The 23,412-nt window shown below is 33.8% G+C and overlaps 1 protein-coding gene across 1 annotated transcript; it reads left to right on the plus strand.

Moving 5' to 3' along the window:
- Nucleotides 1–2,242: 2,242 nt before the first annotated feature.
- On the plus strand, nucleotides 2,243–3,998 carry LOC119602281 (protein tailless). The gene is made up of 2 exons (XM_037953713.1): nucleotides 2,243–2,523; nucleotides 2,743–3,998. Exons 1-2 carry the CDS (start codon nucleotides 2,448–2,450, stop codon nucleotides 3,996–3,998), a joined length of 1,332 nt encoding a protein of 443 aa, XP_037809641.1. The 5' UTR covers nucleotides 2,243–2,447.
- The last annotated feature ends 19,414 nt before the right edge of the window (nucleotides 3,999–23,412 follow it).

Raw genomic sequence — 23,412 nt, forward strand, 5'->3', positions numbered from 1 at the left:
CATACATATGTTTGTATGTATGTATGTATATGAGCGTTCTATTCCATTTTCAATGGAATATAAGTGATGTCAATGGTAAGGAAATCCTATGGATCGAAGTACCGTATTAAAAAACCCGAAACAATTGAATGTTTCTTTCGACACTTGAAAATAAAGTTAAGTCCAGGGTACATTGGACACTGTATTCTCATGCCTAGAACATTACCAGTTTATAACTCCTTAATATTTACAGCATCCATAGATATGGATGGAATATCATTATCTACCATGCGCTTATGAATAAATATACAACAATTAGTTTTACGGGATTTGGAATCGACTATATTAGCACGACCTTATTCAGAAATTGTTACTAAGTTGTAGTTGAGCGATATGAAATATTGTATTTGGAAAGAACGGAGCCTTGCGGTTCACCTAAATTTATCTTGCATCCGTTTAATGAAATCCCTTCAATAACAACACATATAGTGTGATCTCCTTGAGATAGCTTGAAATAAATCGAGATAAATTATTACCAATACCAAATGCAATGAGTTTTGATAGAATTTTCGCATGCCAGACTCTATCGGATGCTTTGGACGCCACCTCTATAAGAAAGCTAGAAATTAATCGAGAGAATTTAACACTAATACAAATGCAATTATTCAGAGCCGACACTTTACTTTCGACAAAGTGATGAAAAATATAATACCACCTTTCCGTTAGGAAGGCTAATGAGTATCCCGTAGATTTTCCACTATAAAACCCATACTGTCGTAACATTAATTGTCGTTTGCAACCATCCAACTGCAGGAATTTTGCAGGCGTGTTATATAATTGTGAAAAGACTGGCTAATGGACGAGCTAGATTTGAAGAGCACTACTTCAATACCAGTGTGGATATGAGATCTGGTGCTGGAGCCCTATTTATCCGCTAAATTATTTAATCGTCAAACGTTCAAAAGAATATATTTTTAACAGTAACTGTTAGTTTCGAACTCGTGCAGTAGTTGATCGCTTTCTGGCTAACAAAGATTACTGTTTACTGATTCAAACATATAGCACCTCTTCTGTAAAATGCATTCCAAACTTTAAGTAGGTGTTGTGAATGTATTGTATTAATTCAAACTTGAATGGACTACCACTTTCAAAAATAATAATTTTACAATTATGTTTTCTAATTATAATGGAACATTTGTATAGAAATATCACATTGAATTACAGAAGTCTGCATAATATTCCCGAATTTATACTTTTAGCATAGATGTTGACAAAATCTATGTTGTTTTAAGGATAAAAGCAGTAATAGTTATTTAGCTTCGATTAAGACGTTTTAAATTGATCAATTTATGGTTATTAATCAATAAATTATAATTTCAGATGTAGAAATATGCATAAGAGAAATGTTATTATCTTAAAAACCCACAATTGTCCTTATAAAAATAATTTTCAGTTAAAAATATTTGATCAGCATACAAATATTCTTATTCCTACATACATATGTATGCATGTATGCCTGTATGTAAATAAATTGGATAACCCCAACCAAAAATTGATATTTCAATTCAAAGAATACAAATATTTAATTCCTAGTAAAAATCATATTTAACTAACTATGAATGTCAGTAAAAAAGAGAGCAATTAACATAAAACAATGCATGATTACTAAATATAATACTTGAACTAGTTTAACAAAGAGAACTATATCACAAAAACAATACAAGCGAAACATAATTAGAGCATCCCCAGAAAAAAGGGACAATCTTTGAATTACCTGTAATGTGCAAAAGAAATTTCCAAAATATGGAAACATTTAATAATGGCAATGCCATAAAATCAATGCTTACACACACTCGATTTTCTTATGATGCACAAAGAGACAAATGTCGTGTTCGTTCATTAAAGCAAAGAATCGAGAGTAACAAAACAGGTAAACCACCATAAAGAGATGTCATAAAACATGAAACTCAATGAAAGGATGATATTTGCAAACACCAATTAACAAAGGATCTCACAAGAGAGCAAATAATTGTATGCGTGTGTACCAGCAAGGGTGTTGCAAGGCAAGAGAGAGTGCAAGAAAGAGAGAAAGCACACCCTTTTTGGCAAAAAACGAACCAATGAACGTTGTTAGAAGAGGTAGGTAAACGGGGATGATCGAATTTATGATGTTTGATGAATGATGCTCTAACAATGAGCGAATTTGCGCACAAGGACTATTAAAGGACGAGTCGGGTGGTGAGTTAGCATCACAAACAATTCAGATCTCATAGAGTAAACACACATACAACAGCTCACTAACAAACAAAGCTAAAAAATTAAAAAAAAAAACTTAAAAATCATAGTGAATTGAAATATATTTACGATACTTTATAAAAACACAAATTAGAATTTGTTATAAACAAATTCGTTACACAAACATTAAAGGATTAACTATCATCATTAACAACCACATATATATCAGCAACATGCAAACCTCAGAAGGATCTCCTGATATCATGGAACAAAAATACAACTCCGTCAGATTATCTCCAGCTCAATCAAGTAAGTATTCTCAAATTAGCCAAAGTAATCTTAATTACATACTTTAGCCAAGAAAAAGAACAATCATACGCCCCTCAAAAGCTATGAGTGCAGACTTACAAATGGCACAAAGTATATAATTTCCGCCTTAAAACCACCCGCTGGTTTTTAATAACTACTTCCCCTAAATAATATTTGCAAAACCATACTAATAATTATTTTCCCTTCTTTTTATTTTAGGTCGCATTCTTTACCATGTGCCTTGCAAAGTTTGCCGTGATCACAGTTCGGGCAAACATTACGGCATTTATGCCTGTGATGGCTGTGCTGGATTCTTTAAACGCTCCATTCGTCGTTCCCGTCAATATGTATGTAAATCACAAAAACAAGGACTCTGTGTAGTGGACAAAACACATCGCAATCAATGTCGCGCTTGCCGTTTACGCAAATGCTTTGAAGTTGGCATGAATAAGGATGCTGTGCAACATGAACGTGGTCCCCGCAATTCAACTTTACGCCGTCATATGGCCATGTATAAAGATGCCATGATGGGTGGCCCTGAAATGCCTCAAATTCCCACTGAACTTCTCATGAACACAGCTGCCTTGACTGGCTTCCCCGGATTACCAATGCCCATTCCCGGCTCTCATCATTTACATCCCAGTTTGGCTGGTGCCTTCCAACCACCCGTTTTGGATCTCTCCGTTTCACGTGTACCTCATCATCCACATCATCAGCCTCATCCCGGTTTCTTTGCACCCAGCGCTGCTTATATGAATGCCTTGGCTGCCACCCGTGTCTTGCCACCCACTCCACCACTAATGGCTGCCGAACACATCAAGGAAACTGCAGCTGAACATCTTTTCAAGAATGTTAACTGGATTAAGAACATGCGTTCATTCACAGAATTGCCAATGCCCGATCAATTGCAACTTCTTGAGGATTCCTGGAAAGAATTCTTCATCTTGGCTATGGCTCAATATCTCATGCCAATGAACTTCACTCAACTGCTCTTCATCTATGAATCCGAGAACACCAATCGTGATATCACCGCTTTGGTTTCACGTGAAGTTCATGCCTTCCAAGAAGTACTCAACCAGTTGTGTCATCTCAACATTGACAGCAATGAATATGAATACATCAGAGCCATCACACTTTTCCGTAAATCCATGTCCTCATCTTCCGATGATCTCATCAACTCTTCCTTGAGCAACAGCAATGGTAGTCCCAATTCCAGTGTATCTGCCGAATCTCGTGGTCTTATCGAAAACAATCGTGTTGCTGCTTTACATGATGAAAGTCGTGCCGCCTTAATAACCTACATTGCTCGCACACATCCTACTCAGCCCATGCGCTTCCAAACCATCATGAGTGTTCTATCGCTGATGAATAAAGTTTCAGCTTTCGCCATTGAAGAATTGTTCTTCCGCAAGACTATTGGTGACATTACTATTGTCCGACTCATCTCGGATATGTACAGTCAACGTAAAATCTAATTCGCCATCGTTCAAATGCCGTCGGCATTAAATACCAGTGAAAAGGTGGGCACTTGAAGTACTCCCTTTGTTGATTGTTAAAGTGTTTTGGATAAAGTGTTAAGTTCTGGTAACTGTGATATTTGGACAATACTCAAAGTTTTGATGTGGATACACGCCATAGTTGTACGCGATCATGTTTAAATGATTTAATTGCCTTTTTTATATAAAAATCTCACATGAGCCTTGATCAATTTAATTAGAAAAAAAAAAACGAAAATACTGCCAAGTGATCTTACATACAAATACATCATTATATTGACATGTATTATAATTTTAGAATTAAACAATTATTAGTTTTAGCAAAAGTTACAAATTTTTGTTATAAGTTAAAGAAAATATTTTTCAGATTTGAGATTATTAAACTTAGTATAAATATAATATGTAAATATGTATAAAAATAGTTATTATAAAACAAATTGAAAAAAACAAATATAAAACATAAAGTTTTTAAAACATAAATACAAAACGCATTTCTTTATTTACTTTTACATTTCAGCTCAATTTTAATAATATGTCTCTTTATAAGAAGCTAAGATGTTTTTAAAGAATGGATATTGCAAGGATTCATTTTGACATTCGTTCTGAAATATACATTGCGTTGATCATCGATACTTTCAAAATGTATCTCCTAATTTAAAATATCTTCTTCAAATAAATCCAAAGTTAAACATTCTAAGTGTACTTAGAACGATTACAATGTTCTAGCATTTTTAACTTCTCGTTATCTAAATTAAATACATACTGTCAAAGTTTGGTTCAGATCCACCGATCCGGCGGAAGTTATAAGAAAAAAATTGCATAGCATACCCATTCAGATATTAAAAATTTTAATATTTAAGAACTTCTTCCGAAAATCTGAGTTCTTTTACATAATTTGTTTTTACGTTTTTATATTTAATTGCACACAAAAAACAGATCGATTGGAAATTGGTTACCATGATAAATATTTAGTTAAATTAATTAAAATTGTATAAATGTTATTGAAAAACTGTATAATTAACTGATTTTCTATATTCAGAATTAAAAAATCATAATATTAATCGAATTGTGGTTGTAACAATTTCCAAATCAATAATTTGAACTGAATTCTATTGGTTATTAAATTCATTTGTGAATTCAGTAAATGCAGCCGACTTTTATTTAGGATTAAAATGTAAGAACATCAAATATTAGTCTCTGTAACCGAAAAACAGTGGAAAGTAAAAAATATTGACCACTGCAACCAATTATCAACTGATAAAATTATTTAAAATTTATTTTGTGTTATTTTTCTATAATTTTACAGCAGCGGAAAAGCGTGGAATGGTAGTGTTCCTTTGGAAATGTTGGACGGAATTAAGAGCAAAATCCCTGGCACATAAACATTGCTTTTACCATCAAAATTTCAGAACTAGAGAAGAAAAGTGACTATTTTCTAATAATAAGTTTTGTAAGTTTGTAAATATACATACATTTTTATATTTTATTGTAATTATTTTAAACAAAATAAAATATATTTTCAAATAAACATAATCCACAAATTGTTTTAATAAATAATATTTCAGTTCCAAGTACCGATAATTTCAATCCAGATTATCGAATAATAATTTAAAATAGTTGTGTACACCGTACATTCAGTAACAGGAACCGAATTTTACAGTAGTTACAATCGAATTATGGGATAGTTGTGAGAACCGACTGAATTCGATTGGAAACAAATTCGGTTATCACAACAAATCTGTTTTCTCTGTGTGCCTTCTATTCATACATATTGTGTGGAAATCAGATCAGTCGGTCCTTTTAAAATTTATAAGAAACAAGTAAGAGTGCCGAATAAGCTATGCCTAATCTTATATACCCACCATCACATCAAAACCTATAAATTGATTAATTTTGGAAGGTGGTCCTATTTATAGTTCTTTATGAATTCATCATTTCGTTATTTGTAGTACTGATGTTATAAAAATCAGTGGAATTTTCGGACTAGGGACTTTAATGAGGGCTTGGGTCAATTATTGACCGAGATCTTCCAATTTAAAAGATTGATTGAATTTCGAAAGATGGACCTCTAAATTTTATTATCATATTTAAACAGATTTTTTAAAATGATTTTTTGAGTATAAATTATCTATAAATGAGGTATGATCATTTGTAGACCACTTTTCATAGGATTTGGTAAAATAATTTTGGTTCCTATAAAATTTGTTTATGGTAAATTTCATTTCATAAAATTAACATTTTAAGCGTTAAAGTAATTTTCCTAGGGGGCCATATACTGGGCCAATAATTGACTGACCCTTATAAAATATGGCTTTGGTTTCAATAAGACTTGTTTAGATATCATTTTTGAAAGGTAACCCCATGGCTTGGATCCAATATAGCCCGATATTCATTTTAGTTCCTATTAAACCAGTTCATTTTACTCTATACCGGTATTTTTAAACCAATTATGATCGTTAAAGTCATGTACTGAGGGGTATTTTTTATTGGTGATAGGGCCAATTATGGAATTATCCTCATAACATTTAATAAAATAATTTGGCTTTCTTATGTCGAGTTTCATCGTTATATGAATATGCTTCTTAAAGACAGGTATGACCGCTAAAGTCATTTTCTGAAGGAACCTGATATTGCGGTAGGTATTTTTATGCCTGTTATTTATGTGCATTAAAGTAATTTTCTGGGGCGATAGGGTCAATTATGGCGAAAATAATTTTTGTTCCTATAAAACTTGTTTATATGGAATTGCATAGCTATATATTTTTCTTAAACCAGTTATGAGGGGTAGGGTCAGTTATGGGCCGATCCTTATAAAATTTTACAAAGAGACTAAGGGCTTATAATATATGCTTATGCCGAATTTCACCGCTATAGATATATGATTATGCTATAGATGCTTCATTTAGACAGTTATGATGTTAAAGTAATTTTCTGAAGGGGACCTTATATGGGGTCTAGGCGGAATCGTGGGCCGATATTTCTTTGTCAATATTTTCTTCTGGCTTACTTAATTTCATTATTTGATTTTGATTGATTTCTCATTCCTTGGAATGGTTTGACATAGTCTGGTACCACGGAAACCGGTAGCCCACAGGGCAGAGTTTTAGACTCTGTTTTGTTACGGTTATATGATATATCCCTTCGGAGTGCACGTGGTGGCTGTAGTTTAAATCCAAATTCGCAGGAAGAGAATGTTGGTTAAAAGACTGATACACGGTAAAGTCTATATTTTAGGATAAGTTCGATGCTGTTGACGAGACAACAGATACCTCACAGAGGAGTAACTGTGGGACTAAGCGTTAAAAATTAGTTGGTGTCAAGTGTGTATGATACGGGATGGGTATAAAGGTATGCGGGCCTCACCCATCCTTATGCCTAGACTGACTTTGTCGGATGTTTTTCTCAATGATTGTGTCGGATGATTGAGAAGTGTGCTGGGTTGAATGGTAATGGATGTAAAGTATCTTATACAAGTGATACCATTGAATTTTCCTTCCTTGTCCGAGAATGTTCAGGGTTTACTCTGTTCATACTAAATTTACCATAGTGTGTTCTCTGTCAATAAGAACAAGTCCTGGCTTATTTGATGGATTCGTATTTCGGTAAACCGATTACGTCTCTAGATGCTGTTACCGAATCAACATGGGACATGTTTTTGCATCTCAGAAGTTAATCATCCAGGCAGCAATGGTCAGAGATTAGATAGCTGTTTAAAAATGAGGTATAAAATCCTTCCCATCTCTACTGATTACTCTATGATGATTCGAGAGTATTTATGTGGTTTGCTTAATTTAAATTCTGGGTTCGAGTGAGATCGCAGTTAAAATTCAATCCATCAGAGAGGTTGTCGGTTCATCTTCTAATCTGTTAAAATTGCAAAAATGTGGGAATAATTAATACCAAAGAATATATATTGCAAGAATGCGTTCAGTTCACTCTCAACGAGGTAATTTTGATTTTTGCACTTCCGGCGGAAATTTTAAATTTTTTGGAAAATAATCTAAGATTGATAAATGTTTTTGAAGGATTTTTGTCTAAATTTGAAGAAACTTCGTTGTCGAACAAATTCAAAAATTATAAGAATTGTAGTTTTAATGAACATTCATCGCAATTCATAAGCAATGAACCACATTAATTAACATTTAGATCCTAATAACATTAATATATTTTGTATTAAATAATCCAAAAACCTCTTACAAAAAAATCATCCCGCTTTTTAAGTAATTTAAATTATGAATATAAATTAGTTTCCCAAAAAATTAATAAAGATACAAGTATGGCAACAATAACAACAATCATCATCAACCATTATTAAAACAAAAAGAGCCTTCTAAGTGATGACTGAATAATGAGGATTTAACCAAAACATATTTATTTTCATGCATTATGGAATCAAGGATGTATATGTGGAATATTACAAATAACTAAATATTTGGCAAAGTAAAATGACAACAAAATTTACAGCAACAATAACAAAAAATAAATGATGAAATGAAAACAACAACAGAATGTATTACTAACCACCACCAATGCTACTGCTGCAACAAAAACAACAACACATTACAAAATACAACAAAAGGATGAACATACCGCACACTGTGAGCTCTGAGTCTATTAAAAGTCTAAAAGCAGATAATAAAGGGCCATTAGGACTTAAAAGGTCTCAACCCAGAAAAAACACATTTCAATTTTACCCATACATATTCACAATAAATCTTTGCAAGGATATGAGGACGTGTGTGTGTGTTCTCCAATGTTGTTGATGTGAGTTGATCACATTTAAGAGAGGCTAAGGAGAGTAAATTCTATTGAGCATCCTTTTTTATTAAATTTTAACGTACATATTGTGCTTGTATAGTCATCAGTGGTCTCATCCATGTCATCAGTATTGTTAAGGAATATTTAATTTTAAATCCCTGCAAGGCAAACGTACTTTCGGATTCACATTTAATAAATATATACAAAACTTACTGATGATTTTTAATACAGTGATGTTTTTGGAAATAGCACAAAAACTTGAATGTATTGAATTTATAACTGATTGTGACATAAACTTTCAGAAGACACAGGATCTGAATTACCTAAGTATGCGGTAATCGAGTAAAATTAATCGCAATTTTGCTTTTTGATCATAATTTCGATATCGAAATGTGTGTTCGAAAGTTTATTCGATTACGATATCTCGAATACCAGATGTGATGGAGAAATTCTGAGGTCAGATTCGAATCAGCTCAGTTCAATCCTTTAGAAAAGTAAACTTAGTCTCTGGGTTACAAATTTGATTCAAAATTCAGGACAAATCCAAGATATGATGTCTGCAATCTCAGGGTTTAGACTTTTTTTAAATTTTGTCGGCCTGTGTAATAATTTTAGTTGAAGTATTTTCGTGGGAATTTTGAAGTAAAAATATATCTTTTTATGAACTGTTCAAGAACCAGTGATCAGTGATTTTTCATGAACATGGGTTCCATAAGTAATTGCAACATGAAATGCTTCTCTTTTATGTTTGTTACAATCGATCTATAATTATAGTTAAAATATTTTGTATTACTAGAATTTTCAGTTCACTTAAAAACAAATAAACCGACAAACGGAGGGTCATAGCTGGATCGTTTTAGAATTTTGCTAATAATCAAAATATACATACATATCGCTCATAAACTGCAAGACTCTCATATTCTAAAAAATAATGTTTCGAGAAAAACGACTTTGAATGTTTTATGATGTTTTACAATTTCTTTAATTTTTAAAAAAATCATGATATTTTATAATTTCTTAAATAATTTTTAAAGAAATCATGGGACTTTAAAAATTAAACCAGATTTTCATAAATGATTTACATAGATATAATGATCTCTTCGCGAAGGGTGAGATGATGAAGATGACTATCTTGAAGCGATGCGAAGATGACCCATGCAGGCCGTACTGGATAGGGGCACCCATACCAGAGGGGCTCATGGCGAGCATTTACTAATCCCGCGGCGGTGATTTCAGGTCGCGGTGAATCGAATGCTACTGAGATCCGGGCTAGTTTGGCGGCGACACCGGGCCAGACTAATCCGCGAGCTACCGGCAATGAAACACCGGCAAGAAAGGAGGATGGGAAACCCAAATCCAATGAATGCCCAAAGAAAGCAACCCCTTTTTTGAGGTACTGTAGCTACACCTCCCCCCGCCAGTGAAGGAACTGCTCAGAGGGTGTAACACTTGACAACTATACTGATGGATCTAAGTCCACTACAGGCGTGGGCGGTGGTTTCTTTATCCTCCGCTTAAATAAGGCGGTGTGTTTTTGGCTAAACAACTACTGAAGCGTCTTATAGGCTAAAATCTCAGCTATAAATAGAGCAGTTAACTGGATGAGGTACTATAGCCATCCTAACAAGGCACTGTACTATAGGTGCGCATGCAAGAAGACAAAATCTTCCATACAATGACTGGCTGTTTTTTTACTTTTAAATAACATTAATGTTTTCTATTAAAACATTATTTAGGTTCATGTCCCGTTTGTGATAAAAACACTATAACATACCCAGTGCTAACATTACAGTCATTACTGTTCGCGTTAAGGGTTACCTTTTGCATTCACTTTAGGTGTTGTTGTTATTTTTCTAAACGCTGCCAGTTTATTTTCCTTTTTCTACATACATATAATGAAGTTTATTTATTTTAGTAGTAATTTTTTGGCAAATTTGTTTTTATAAAACTACAAAGTGTTCATATGCATTTGTAACAGTTTTTTTTTGCTGAACCTTCCCGCTCTCTCTCTCTCTCTCTCTTTTATACATATCTCTCCCTACCAAACATATTGCAACTGGAGTCATTGTTTATTCAGCTAACAGTCGTTCCTTTTTGAAAAATAAATCCTTTTTGACTGATAAAATTCTATTTGACTCAATGATTCTATTGTCAGAATTTTATCTGCTTCGGATTCATACCCCGATTTCTATGCGTACGTGTCTGTGATTGTAGTTGAGTAAAGAGTAGACCTTCGAAAAGTCACTAAAGTGAATTTCGTTCTTTTTTTCATTTTTAGCTCTTTAACTTTTAGAATTGAATTTTGTTGGGATTTATAAAAATACTCGCATATTTGATTGTACATATCGCATACAATTGTTCAGTCAGTCAATCAGTTAGTCAGTCAATCTGCATTCTACATGTACTCGTATTTACTTATGTATGTACTGGGGGAAAATGTATGTTTTTGTTTAATTTCATTCTTGTCCTTTCTTTTATTCATAATGGATTTAATCCAGTTTTGCATTCGTTGATGCGTAAATGTTATGTTAATTTATTTTTCATGTACATTTAAAATTTTTAATTAGTTTTAAATCAAACTAAATAACATCTGTTTTTTTTTCAAGAAATACTTAATTAAACATTTTCTGTGAGTACATATCGCAACTAGGAATCTTGACCCAAAGAATGTCAAACACAAATGTCAAATACACCATATTTGATATTATCTGTTACCCAAGATCCAAGCATTCGATTTCCAAATTCTAGATCTCGTCGTATTTCTAAGATCTTCAATACCACAAATGTATTCATATTTACTCTCTCTCTCTATCTCTTTTCGTTCTATATCTTCTTCTCTCCGTTAATATATGTCCAGATCATAATAAATCGACTAACTAAATAGAACCAAGTAAACTATAAAACTGCCCGTTAAACTAAACACTTAGTGAAGCAATATTTAAGCAAAATATAAGCTGAGTTAGTCCGAACTAAAAGCATACTTCGTTTAGGATATATTCTTCACTGATCGCAACAAAATAAATCTAATATACGCCCACTTATCTAAACTAATATTAGCATCTCTTTTACCTTAGACATCGGGGATTATAGTGGTCTCCGCTTGAAAAGTATGCCTCCTCAAGATAAGCTTTCAGCATTGCAAGCTTTACATTAAGCCAAACGATTTCATTTCTATAAACCTTAAAGTTAAACATCGAGCAACTGATGTTACTTAAAATTTTAAACCTGCCAGACAAGAAAAGAAACTGGGGATTACAGTGGCCCCTGCTTCAGATTTTTGCCTCCTCAAGACAAGCTGCCAGCATTGTAAGCTTTACCATAAGCCAAGTTGATTTCTCTTCTTTAAATCTTAAAGTTAAACATCGAGCAACTGATATGATTTAAAATTTTAAACCTGCTAGACGAAAAAGAAATCTATTGTCATCTGCTTTATATCCTAATGCCACTTAATACTGCAAATATCTCGCTCAACTTCTATTACAAGAATTGCTAATCAAAATCAGTCGGGTGGATTGTAATTGCAGTATTTTTAGCTTCACTATTGTTCCTTCAGGGATTTTCGTATTTAAGATCATTTTACTTATAGATTTTTTCGCAAGAAAATTTTTGAAATCCCTTGAAAATCTACTTCTTTCAATTTTAAGTAACAATTTGCTCTTGTTTTTGGTTTTCTTCCTTATGTTGCAATCAAAATCCATAAGATGATCATTTCAGTATGTGTGTGAGAGAGTGTGTTAAAAAAGTAAGTATCACAATAAGAGTACGTGATGGTTTTTGATGAGTGGACCTCCTGGAGGTGAGAAAAAAAGAATTGCATGAACAATAAACACTTATCTCTTGTAATGAAGTAAAGTTCAGTGGTTCTGATTTCAATTTCTTGCCACAGGGATTAGGATAAATATTCACAGTCTATACACGGGTTTATTATATTCCTCTTTGTCTGCTTTAGAAATGCCTTCAAATTGTCTTAAAGAATTTATACTAAATTTTGAATTGCCCGCATTTTTTTATTTTATAGATTTGTTTTTCATAACGATGAAATTCAAGTGTTAAATTTTAACTACCGTGTTGTGGTCGCAAAAAAAGGGATGATTAATTCAACAATGTCAATTCGACAATGTGACATGACTGGCGAAGATGAATGTGGATTGAATTCTTTTTTTAATATTTCTATAGTTAACAAGTGTTATTTGAGCTGTAACTAATGGTTTTTGAAGTTTTTTAGCTTTTATTCTTAAAGACGATTTAGTTACTACGAAATAGTAAGTATTTTCATACGAATATATGACATTGTTTACTTGATGTATTGATGCTTTAAGTCTATATCTTTTGTGCTTATGCAAGGACCACCATGTTATGAACAAAGTGTGTGTTCTTTTTCCATCTAACCCTTAGTTTTGTTGAGGAAATATTGAAAAGAACTTTTAGTAATAAGGTCATAATGATAACTAAAAAGCAATAGACAAAAATGTTTAAAATATATTGAATTTGTTATCCCGTTTATAAAATATCAGAATACTTGTCTTAGACCCGCAAAGCTTTATATCTTAGATCCCTATTAGATCTTAAAATGATTTCTGTTAAAAGCTCGACAGGATCCGAACTAAAAGTGCTAGTGGTTGAAATTTTCCACAAATATTTCCCTATAGCTTTTTAAATAACGATATCGGTGCAAAATTTTGCAAATCCTCTATATAAGTGAATCCTTGAAGCACTACTTATTAATATGTTGATTATCGTGGAGTAAACGTATATTTTTATGTAACTAGCAATTACATCGAGCATATTTGTTCATGGACAGTAAAAAACAGAAAATCTCTCTTTTTAAAATTCTATAGGAATCGCTACAAATAACTCTTCTTAGAGAAAATCTCTTATTTAATTCCATCGCAGTCCACCGGCAATCCTCAAACACTATCTGAAGCATTTATCGACAACAATTGACAACCACTGCTGGCTTCGGAGAGCCGTTCTAAATTTGCAAATTTATGACAAGAACCCGAAGTGGTCAAACACAGGACCACTTAAGGAACTTTTAGGTAACAAATTTCTTAAATAGTGGATGCCGAAAAATGTAGAAGCTCTTTGCTCAAATACTTGAGGTGTATAATCTCAGACCATCGCAGTTATCACACAATCCTCAAACATTATCTGAAGCATTCATCGACACCAATGGACAACCACACTTCTACAATGACCTGTGCTGATTCGGAAACAGAACATAGAGATGCATTTGATGGACAAAATGAAGAAGCTAAAACTTCAATCTTACTCCTGGTATGAACACTGTAAACCCCGAACAAACCTTGAAAAATGATGGAAATTTATCACAACTCAATCATACGACATATTCACAGAGAATAATCATATGACTTCAGCATACTTAAACATACGGGTAGGATCAGGGCTGTATACCCATTATGGGGTATAGTAATCCTTTGACATCAACTCATTTCCAATATTTTGCCTCGGAGTCACTTTTCTGACGGTTATAGGCCCAACCGACACCCATAGTAACAGATTATATATTTAGACCCCGAGTCAAAGACTACAACGAATTTCCAAAGAGTCTGCTGAGTATTTAAGTTTAGTAACAGATTATATATTTAGACCCCGAGTCAAAGACTCCAAGGTATTTCTAAATAGTCTGCTGAGTATTTAAGTTTATAATTCTGGCAGACTAGAGGTACTTGTAGTAGCTCTTTTCCTTCCACTGCAAAGCACCACAGGATGAGCTACAGACGACCCACCTCCGCATATTGTGCTTCCTAAGGAACTTTCAGGTGGCAATTTTAATTTTACTTTAAATGGTGGACACCGAACCATGTACAATCACTTTCCTGAAGTACTTAAGCTATCTAATATCAGACCATCGCAGTCCTCCGGCAATCATCAAACACTATCTAAAGCATTCATCGACAACAATAGACATCCACTGCTGGAATGATTCGGTGATTCGGAAATAGCAAATATAGACGTATTGAAAAATAGTCAACATTAATAAGCCGAGACTTCTTACTCATAGGGGACACACTGTGGTAAGTCGGGCATGAACAGAGTAAACTCCTAACAAACCTTGGCAAAGAAGGAAAATATATCGAAATTACAGGAGTAGGATAATGTACATGCATCCGCAATCCATCACATAACTCAATCATTTACGTATTCACAGATACGTCTCCAGCATACTTATATATACGGGTAGGATCAGATCCGTATACTCATCATTCTGTATCCTAATCCTTTGATCCGAATCCTTTGCATAATTCTTATAGGTTTCAACCACAGCCACTACGTGGATTCAGAATAGACTTCAACAGATCATATGGTTCTCTAGTCAGACCCTGTGTCAAAGAATCCAAGGCATGGAGTTTCGACAGACTTGAGCTACTGGAAGTATCTTCTTTCCTCCGGATTTGCCAGAACACCAAGATAAGAGCGATTCATATAGATAAGATGCCCTGGGGGATAAATTTATCACAATCGCTATGATCTATCTATACATTTAGCTTCCAAAAGTCAATTAGAAGCTCTTCCTCAATTTCTTTTAAATTTACATTTCTACCATCAAAAATCAAACAAGGTTAAACAGTTATTGTATATTCTTTCCTAAACACATTACTACGAACACTACTGGTACGAAATCCAACTGAAAACCTATGTTCCTAACAATATCAATTTGCATCCTTTAACCTGTATAGTATAACCACTGCAGATTGTATTTGTATACAAACCGGTCATTGTTTATCTAATGAGCAGGTTAATAACCCTCTTTGTTTAGTTTTTAAATCTAAATTATGCAGATTTTCGACTTTAACAAACAATGCCGCTGCATGCTAAAACCGAAACGAAAATAGAAATAGGAGATAATTTATGTATTTAAAATATGAAAATATTTAAATATCCTTCTTCGAATAATATTCGCCCACTAAAGTATGTTAAGCCTCAAATGTGACGAACAAAGAGTTTGAAATGAAATGTCGGAAGGTTTAAGTTAAACAAAAGTAAAAGAAATGGCTTAAATTGTAGTCTGTCTTACTAAATATCTTTAAAGAAGTATTATTAGTACAAACTAAAATGTATAAAATCTACTACGATTATCTATAGTATAGTGTATGACATAAGCCAAAATCATATGCTACCGAATATACAGATAGTTGGGTAAAGAGAGTTGATAATCGAAGGCATGTTAACAGGGAAGGTAAGCGTATATCAGTATGTGGAAAAAGTCAACAATTCAGAAATTAAGCTTAATTCTAATTTATGTGGAATAACTTATAATGAAACTTTCGTATTATCATATATTTTGACGATATTGTAAAAAAAATGTAGTCAATGTCTTTATTTTAGGGAATTTCTCACTTCTGTACCACATTTTGCAGATTTATTATTACCTAAATAGAGGCATTGCTAAAATACTTCGAGAAAACTTATGTGGCTTAAACAAAGACTTTACTTCTGCAACTGTTGTTTATTTTTGGCATCTATGTCTTAGCAATCTTTCCCTTTAAATGTATACTATGCTTATCTGTCGGTAGATTGAAAACATCTTTCGATCTATGATCAGCTATAATTGAGTAGCATATTTTGACAGATCTTACTTACGACCACATACAAATCAACATGCTTCTTGCCTTTTGTTTTTGACTTTTGCCGTTACTGAGAGAAGCTAGACCAAAGTCTAGTTTAAGTTAAGCTACAGGTAGGTTAAAGAGAGAGTTACTGCATGATCTCTGAGATAGAAAAAAATCTCTAAGGGAGAGAGAGTGAATTAGACAGAGTTAAAGGAGCAGAATTATTATTAGGATCAAATGAATGTTTAAATATATTTAAACATAAAATGAAACTTATGTACAAGCTAAAATTATTAACAAAAGATCAGGATAATATTTTGGCTTAAAGACATTTTCATTTGTATTGTATTTGAAAACAAAAACAGCCAGAGCAAGACCAAGTATTTGTAGATAGTATCGAACGTACTCCTGCTGTGGCTTTAACCGTTTAGCAAAAGGGTAATCCTGCCCATTAAAACCTATTTGCATGAACGGCGTTTTGTTTTAGTAGGTAATTGCGAAAGGATAATCGGGGAAATGATCCATGCCCCTTTTTTTGCATGAAGAACGGATGAATATTAAGGATCACCGGAAGATTGAACGGATGAGCAAACGGATATAATAACTCTACTACAGCCGCAGCTTAAAACTCACATACACACGCAAAAGGCAAATGACAAGAGGAAATAAAGTAGGAGATGATATTTAAGTAACTCTTCACGCTCAAATACACCTGCTTTGAGCAAGCACAAACTTAACTTGTACCGCGCCAGCTAACGGATTACTTGGACATCATCCGCAATCGTTGAAGAACTTACGCGATTTTAGTTAATCGTATCTAACCATATTAGTTTGATGTATTGAACAGGTACTCACGCTTGAACACTCTGTTGCCTCACTTTAAACGAAGCTTCATTGAGTTCATCGCTGGGATTTGTTAATCTCCCCTCATGTTCACGAAACTCTCTCAACGTAGTGGACTATAATGAATTAAAATATTTACGTGTAAAATCCGCTAAAGGGTCGCAATTCTTAAATGGCAAACTCAGCCAAACTGTGGTTTAAGAATGAAAATCATTGGATTTCACTAGACAAATCACTTCGTTCATGAAAACCTACGACTAAAAGCATCAAACTGATTCATAAGCCATCCTGCTGATTTCATATTAGTACTGTGTATTTGAGTCGTAAGAGATTAATTCTTTTGCGTTTAACCGCGTACACACCCACTTCTGTGTAATTGCTAGTCTTGCTGTAGTCGCGCGTGTGATTTACATACTTGTCATTCGTATTTATTTGGTTTTATTTAAATTTCAAGTGGTTGCTTTTCTTTAATGCTCTCTCAAATCTATAATTTGCAACCAGATTTATACATAGTTTGCAAATGGTTGTGTTGAGAAATGATTTTATCATGTTGCGACATGCACGCATAGGGTTGGATGTTTTATCTGAGGTGTAAATAATAATGTAACGTCTGCATGTCATTTAATTTTAAAGTATTATGTTCTTTTGCCTTTTTTGCAAGCTAAATAAAAATATTGTTTCAAATTACACTAATTATGTGACAAATGGGAATAAACAATATTTTTAGCTTCAAATAATTTCCGAACTTTAGAAGCTTTTTGTAAATGTTTATGCTCTGGACCACCGTGGAATTAATCTTGTTGGCTGTATTCCACGGAAGTCTTTTTAAAGTTTAGGGTGAGTTAGAGACCCACCTCCACCTAGAGACCCACCTCATCCAATTGTTTTCCCTAAGGAACACTCAATTGGTAATTTTCGTACATTCCAGGCAACGAATCATGTAAAAGCACTCTGCTCAAGTACTTAAGCTATCTAATCTCCAAACTTCCCAGTCCTGTTGCTTCTTGTCCGGCAATTGTCAGAAACCATCTGAAGCATTATTATTATTACACTGCTGGAATAAACTCTGTTGATTCGGCAACCGAAATATTGTTGACATCAACAACCCGGGACTTCGTTCTAACTCACAGTCGACACACTCCGGACAAATCTTAGCAAAGAAGAGAAATTTGGAGTAAGATACCGTACATTCATTCCATTCAATTCATCACACAACTCAATCATACGACATATTAGCAGAGAATAGTCATACGACTCCCGCATATATGTATGTATATGTATTGTACCCACGTTAAGCTGTTAAAAAATGTTCGAAAAATTTCAAAAGACTTCCTGATCATAAAGTATTTGAGGAATATGAAAGTAATTTTTAACATAACTCCAAATGGTATTGTTATCAGGAGTGTAACGAATGCAGAGCTTTCGTCGAAAGTGGATCTAAATATCTTGGAAGCGATGTTATTTCAGATATATCCTTCAAGATTACTAATTGGAAAATGTTAAGGAATTACACCCAGAAATCCGAGTTACTGAACATTGGACGATAATTATTGCATATAATTTTTTTCAACTTATTGTACTGAGATCAAGATTTTTAATCGATGTCTTCCTACAAAAAAGTGGTTCACGGGACACCTTAATGTATATAAGTTCCAAAACGAAACAGATTAAATAAAATATTGATTTCAAATACATATTTTCATAGTCAGGGAAGTAAAGAAATTCAAATTCTTTATTGTTTTTCACGACTGTAAAAGAGTTGTAAGCTAATTTAGTAGTTTTGAAAAATATATAAAAAACAAAAACTTTTTTGTAAAGTATACTAACGTATTTGATTTTCACCTTTTGAATTCAATTCTCTTTAATTACACATAAATGCAGGTTGAACAATAAATTGGTGTTTTCATTTCCGGTCACAATAAGTTCTATACTCCCCTTCACCCACACAAAGTTTTGAACTTTTTAGCCTCTGGTCAAATAAGTTAGCAGGTGTTTTGCTAACAACAATAGCTACAGAAATGAACAACTATTATTTAGTAAAAATTATAACTAATAATTATAACATCAGAAGATGTCACCTGAATGAATGAAATGTTTATCAAATTACAGTTTCGTAATATAAACAACTCTGTGACACGCAAACACGGTGGGAATCCTGGGAAACTTTTATATTTCCATGATACGAAAACAACCAAGGATACTAATAAAATCCCGCAGCGTTACTTTTTATAGCAATCAAACATCAAATAAAATCATCATCAACATCATCGACAAACATTCAACTTTGAACAGGGCGAAAGAGGTTGACTGTTGTGCATTTTCCTAATTGAAACAACAGTGAAATAGTGGTGAAATTGTAACATTGTATGGATAAATATGAAACTAATTCAACTGCAACAGAAGGTCGTGAAAAATACTAAAACACCTTCCTTTACTACTCTTCAAACTATCAAAGAAGCATTTTTTAAACAAACCGGGCCATATGTCAAAATATACAAGTAATATGAATTTTTATTGAATTCATCAGCATTGTAATGTAATCAACAGTAACAACAGCCACATCGTCGTCACCGTCATCCCTAATAAAGGATCCTTATTAAACATAGTATGCACACGAAGTACGTATGTATGTATGTTTACTCTCCCAACACATGTTTACGAATTTCAGTGAAAAATTTATTAAACACATACTTATGTAATAACAAATTCCACAGCACTTAAAGTTTATGTCGAAGTTCACACACATTCAACTTTTATTCTGAGTTGATGAATTGAATTGGAAACTTTTGAAGTGGCTGTGGAAACAATGCCAAACAGGACAAATAAAATTAAGTTTACAATGAAACCAGGACAAGCACTTGAAATATGTAACAAATCGACTTTGACAAAGGAACTTTATAAAAAATATATACTTATTTGTAATAAGGAAATTATAATCGGTATAGATCGTTTAAAAAGAAGCGCTACATAAACTATAAGTATGGGAATTTAAAAAAAAAATATTTATTAATTAAAATAAATTTACCAAAGGCAGACTAAATAGTGGGACCATTAATTTGCTAATGGCATTACTTATCCAATTTTGTGGAACCATGCGACAAATAAAAATTGTATCACTATCTGTAGAACAGGTTCCAATATTTTCATTAGCAGTATATGATCATGAACTTTTAAGACCTATTTGGACCTATAGCCATTTTATTTGCCAAGGTTAGATTAGGTTACGTAGGTTTCGGGTTCATTCGGAAGCCTTGTGGACCATTGTGGTACCCTTATATTTATCACTTCCATATGCTGAGAGTTCATACTTAAAAAGAGAATGGTTTCCCTCGCTCATTTCGTTGACTATGTGGTTCATGTGGTCCACGGTACTTCTAATAAATCTGATCATATTTAGATCATGGAAAAGAGCTCTGCCAATGTATAGTAGTTTGTGCTCTTGTAAGGCTAAGTAGTCCCATAGAAGGTTGTACCGATTCCTCCTCTTCCTCATCCAAACAACTTCTACAATAGTAATAACGTGGATAACCCATACGTTCCGACATGTGTCCAGTCAACAGTGAACACTAATTAAAACCATGAGAAGCCTAGTCGAATTCTTACTAAAAGACAAAAGAGTCCTAGTCCTATCCTTTATTAGAATTTTTTGTTAGATCAGTCAGGATTTTCTACAAGTGATGACATTTGACCACCTGAGTTCCGTCTAAGTCAAAGCCCATGTATCTATCAAGTTTGATAAAGTAATCAGACATTTCATTTCTCCATATGCCCTCATGTCCTGGGACCTATGTATATCATCTCGACGTGATGTTGTGTCAGTTGTGCCAGTGTCAAGTGTCCTTTCTATAGTGACGACTGCAAGGCTGACTCCACAGACCTCGCTTTAAAGAATGCGTGTTGTGCCCTACAGAAATTATCAGGGAAGAGGATGTTCCTAACATGGATATCGACCAATTTTCCAGTGTTTCCAATAAAAACGATAACAGACTGATCAGTCTATAGTCCATGGTGGTACTATAGCTCATCTTTGCCCTCACTGTTTAACATACATATGTATATGATCAGTATTCACTGGCAAATCGTCATAAAATATATTGAGGCTTGAACAACACTCCCAAATTATACAAAATTTAATTTGATTTCGAGAAATGAACGTATCTATAGGTCTCCATTGTCGTTTGAATTAACATCTCTTGATTATTTCTTGTGGGGCCACGTGCAATCATTAGTTTATGCTGATAAACCAACAACAATTGACGTCCAAAAAGTTTTCAAAATCAGGCAAACTGTTTCCAGTTTGATTTTTTAGGTGCGTATATAAATCTTAAATCATATATTATTTTGACACTGACAGATTGTTACTATTTGAAGTTTTGACCAATGAGTATCATGCATGCATCCGTGAACCAAATTGAGTTGCTAAAAAGCCATGATAACCGACTTTTGATCGACTAAAATATACTCATATATTATGTAGTATAATCTTTGGTTTCAGAATGGCACTCCATATAGTGTAATCAGACGTCTGGACAATGTCAATTGGTTTCCTCGATTGGCTCCCTTTAAATTATTTTTGGATTTAGGAAGATATGCGAATAATTCAAAAATGTTCCACAATCTTAAGCCCAAATCGGCAATTCGCCTACCGAAAATCGGCAGTCCAAGAACAGGTGACCTGGAAGGGCATATATGTATGTAAGTATATTCAAATTATTCATCAACGACCTATTTATTCGCGTCCATGATTGTGGGTCACCAACATTGGTTTTTGACAGTTCCTTCGATGATATCTGAAAGGAACAAATGGCCCAATCAAACATGGTGGCGGCAAGATGCTGATCAAGTATGGTTTACTGATGAGTCCAAGCATACAGATGGTGATACTGGAGCAAGCATTTGTGGTCCTAACTTCCAGAAGGCAATCTTTATGGGAAAATATCCCTCAATCTTTCAGGCGGAAATATGCGCATTTTTAATTTGCGCTAGAGACTGAGTGAGAAGAAGTTTAAGGGGTTTGAGAATTTACATAATGTCAGACAGCCAAGCAGCACTCAAGGCCTTACTTTCGTATGAAGTTGGGTCGGCTTTTGTGATGGACTGTGTGTCCTCATTGAACGAAATGGTAAACACAACAAATTAACAATATGTTGGGTACCCGGCCATGAAGGTCATTCTGGCAATAAACGGGCGGACTGCTTAGCAAATAGAGGCGCTCATCGCCCACTTATCGGCCCTGAACCATTCTTTGGTATCCCTCAAGATTACGTCAGACAAAGATGCATTTCGTGGGTCTAATCGGAATTTGCTCGCAACTGGGAGGCAACAACAGGGCTTAGGCAGACAAAGCGCTTACTCACGCTATCATGAGGAAAATCCCAAAAGTTATTATCGCTTAACAAAAGTGATCTCAGAATAATAACGGGACTACTCATGAGACACTGTGGTCTCGGATATCATCAATTCATCCTAGGAAATGTCCAACACTCAGGACTCGTCGAAAAAGAATCTTAGGTACTGCAACACTAGCCCCGAAAGATATATTCAACCTATCACCAATCAAACCTGTTATTTTCATACGTGAATTAAACCTGTTATGGTGAACTCATGGGCTGCACAAAAGATCAAAAACAGGGTCGCAGTGCTAAGGGCTCTATATAATCAAATCTAAGCCCAAAAAAAGTTAACAAATGGTGTTTCATTAATAATGCAAATAATTGTTACTTCTAATAAGTCCACAATATTTCGAAGGAATTAACTTGTATTTGGACCATATTAACATTTATATGAATTCATCTAAACTATATAATTTTTCAGACCTGAACGTAAACAACATGGTACCACATCATAGTGTAGGGTATTCGAAAATCTTTTTTCAATAAAAAAATTGCACATGACGCTGTTTAACCACAAAACTTACACAAACGACAATTGCGCAAATGTAACATTTTTAAGTTTTCTTTTTTGCACAACATACATATTTACGAGTACAAAACTTCCGACGAGTAGTTGCGCCCTGTTGGCACGTTGTGTGATTTTTTTATTGAGTATGTGTGTTTTTATGCAGCACTTCAGGATTAGAGCTTTGTTTTACCGGCACTTACATCGGTAGACCTTAATCAAAACTGCCACTTAAAATTTAAAGTTTTACTTTTTTATTTTGATCGAATTGGAAGTTTGATTTAAACTTTAACGCTCCCAGGATATTTGTTTTTCTTTCG

This window comes from Lucilia sericata, unplaced genomic scaffold (assembly GCF_015586225.1).
Source record: "Lucilia sericata isolate MDLA Ls3-8-SP2 unplaced genomic scaffold, ASM1558622v1 Contig000218F_arrow, whole genome shotgun sequence".
Classification (NCBI taxonomy): Eukaryota; Metazoa; Arthropoda; class Insecta; order Diptera; family Calliphoridae; genus Lucilia; species Lucilia sericata.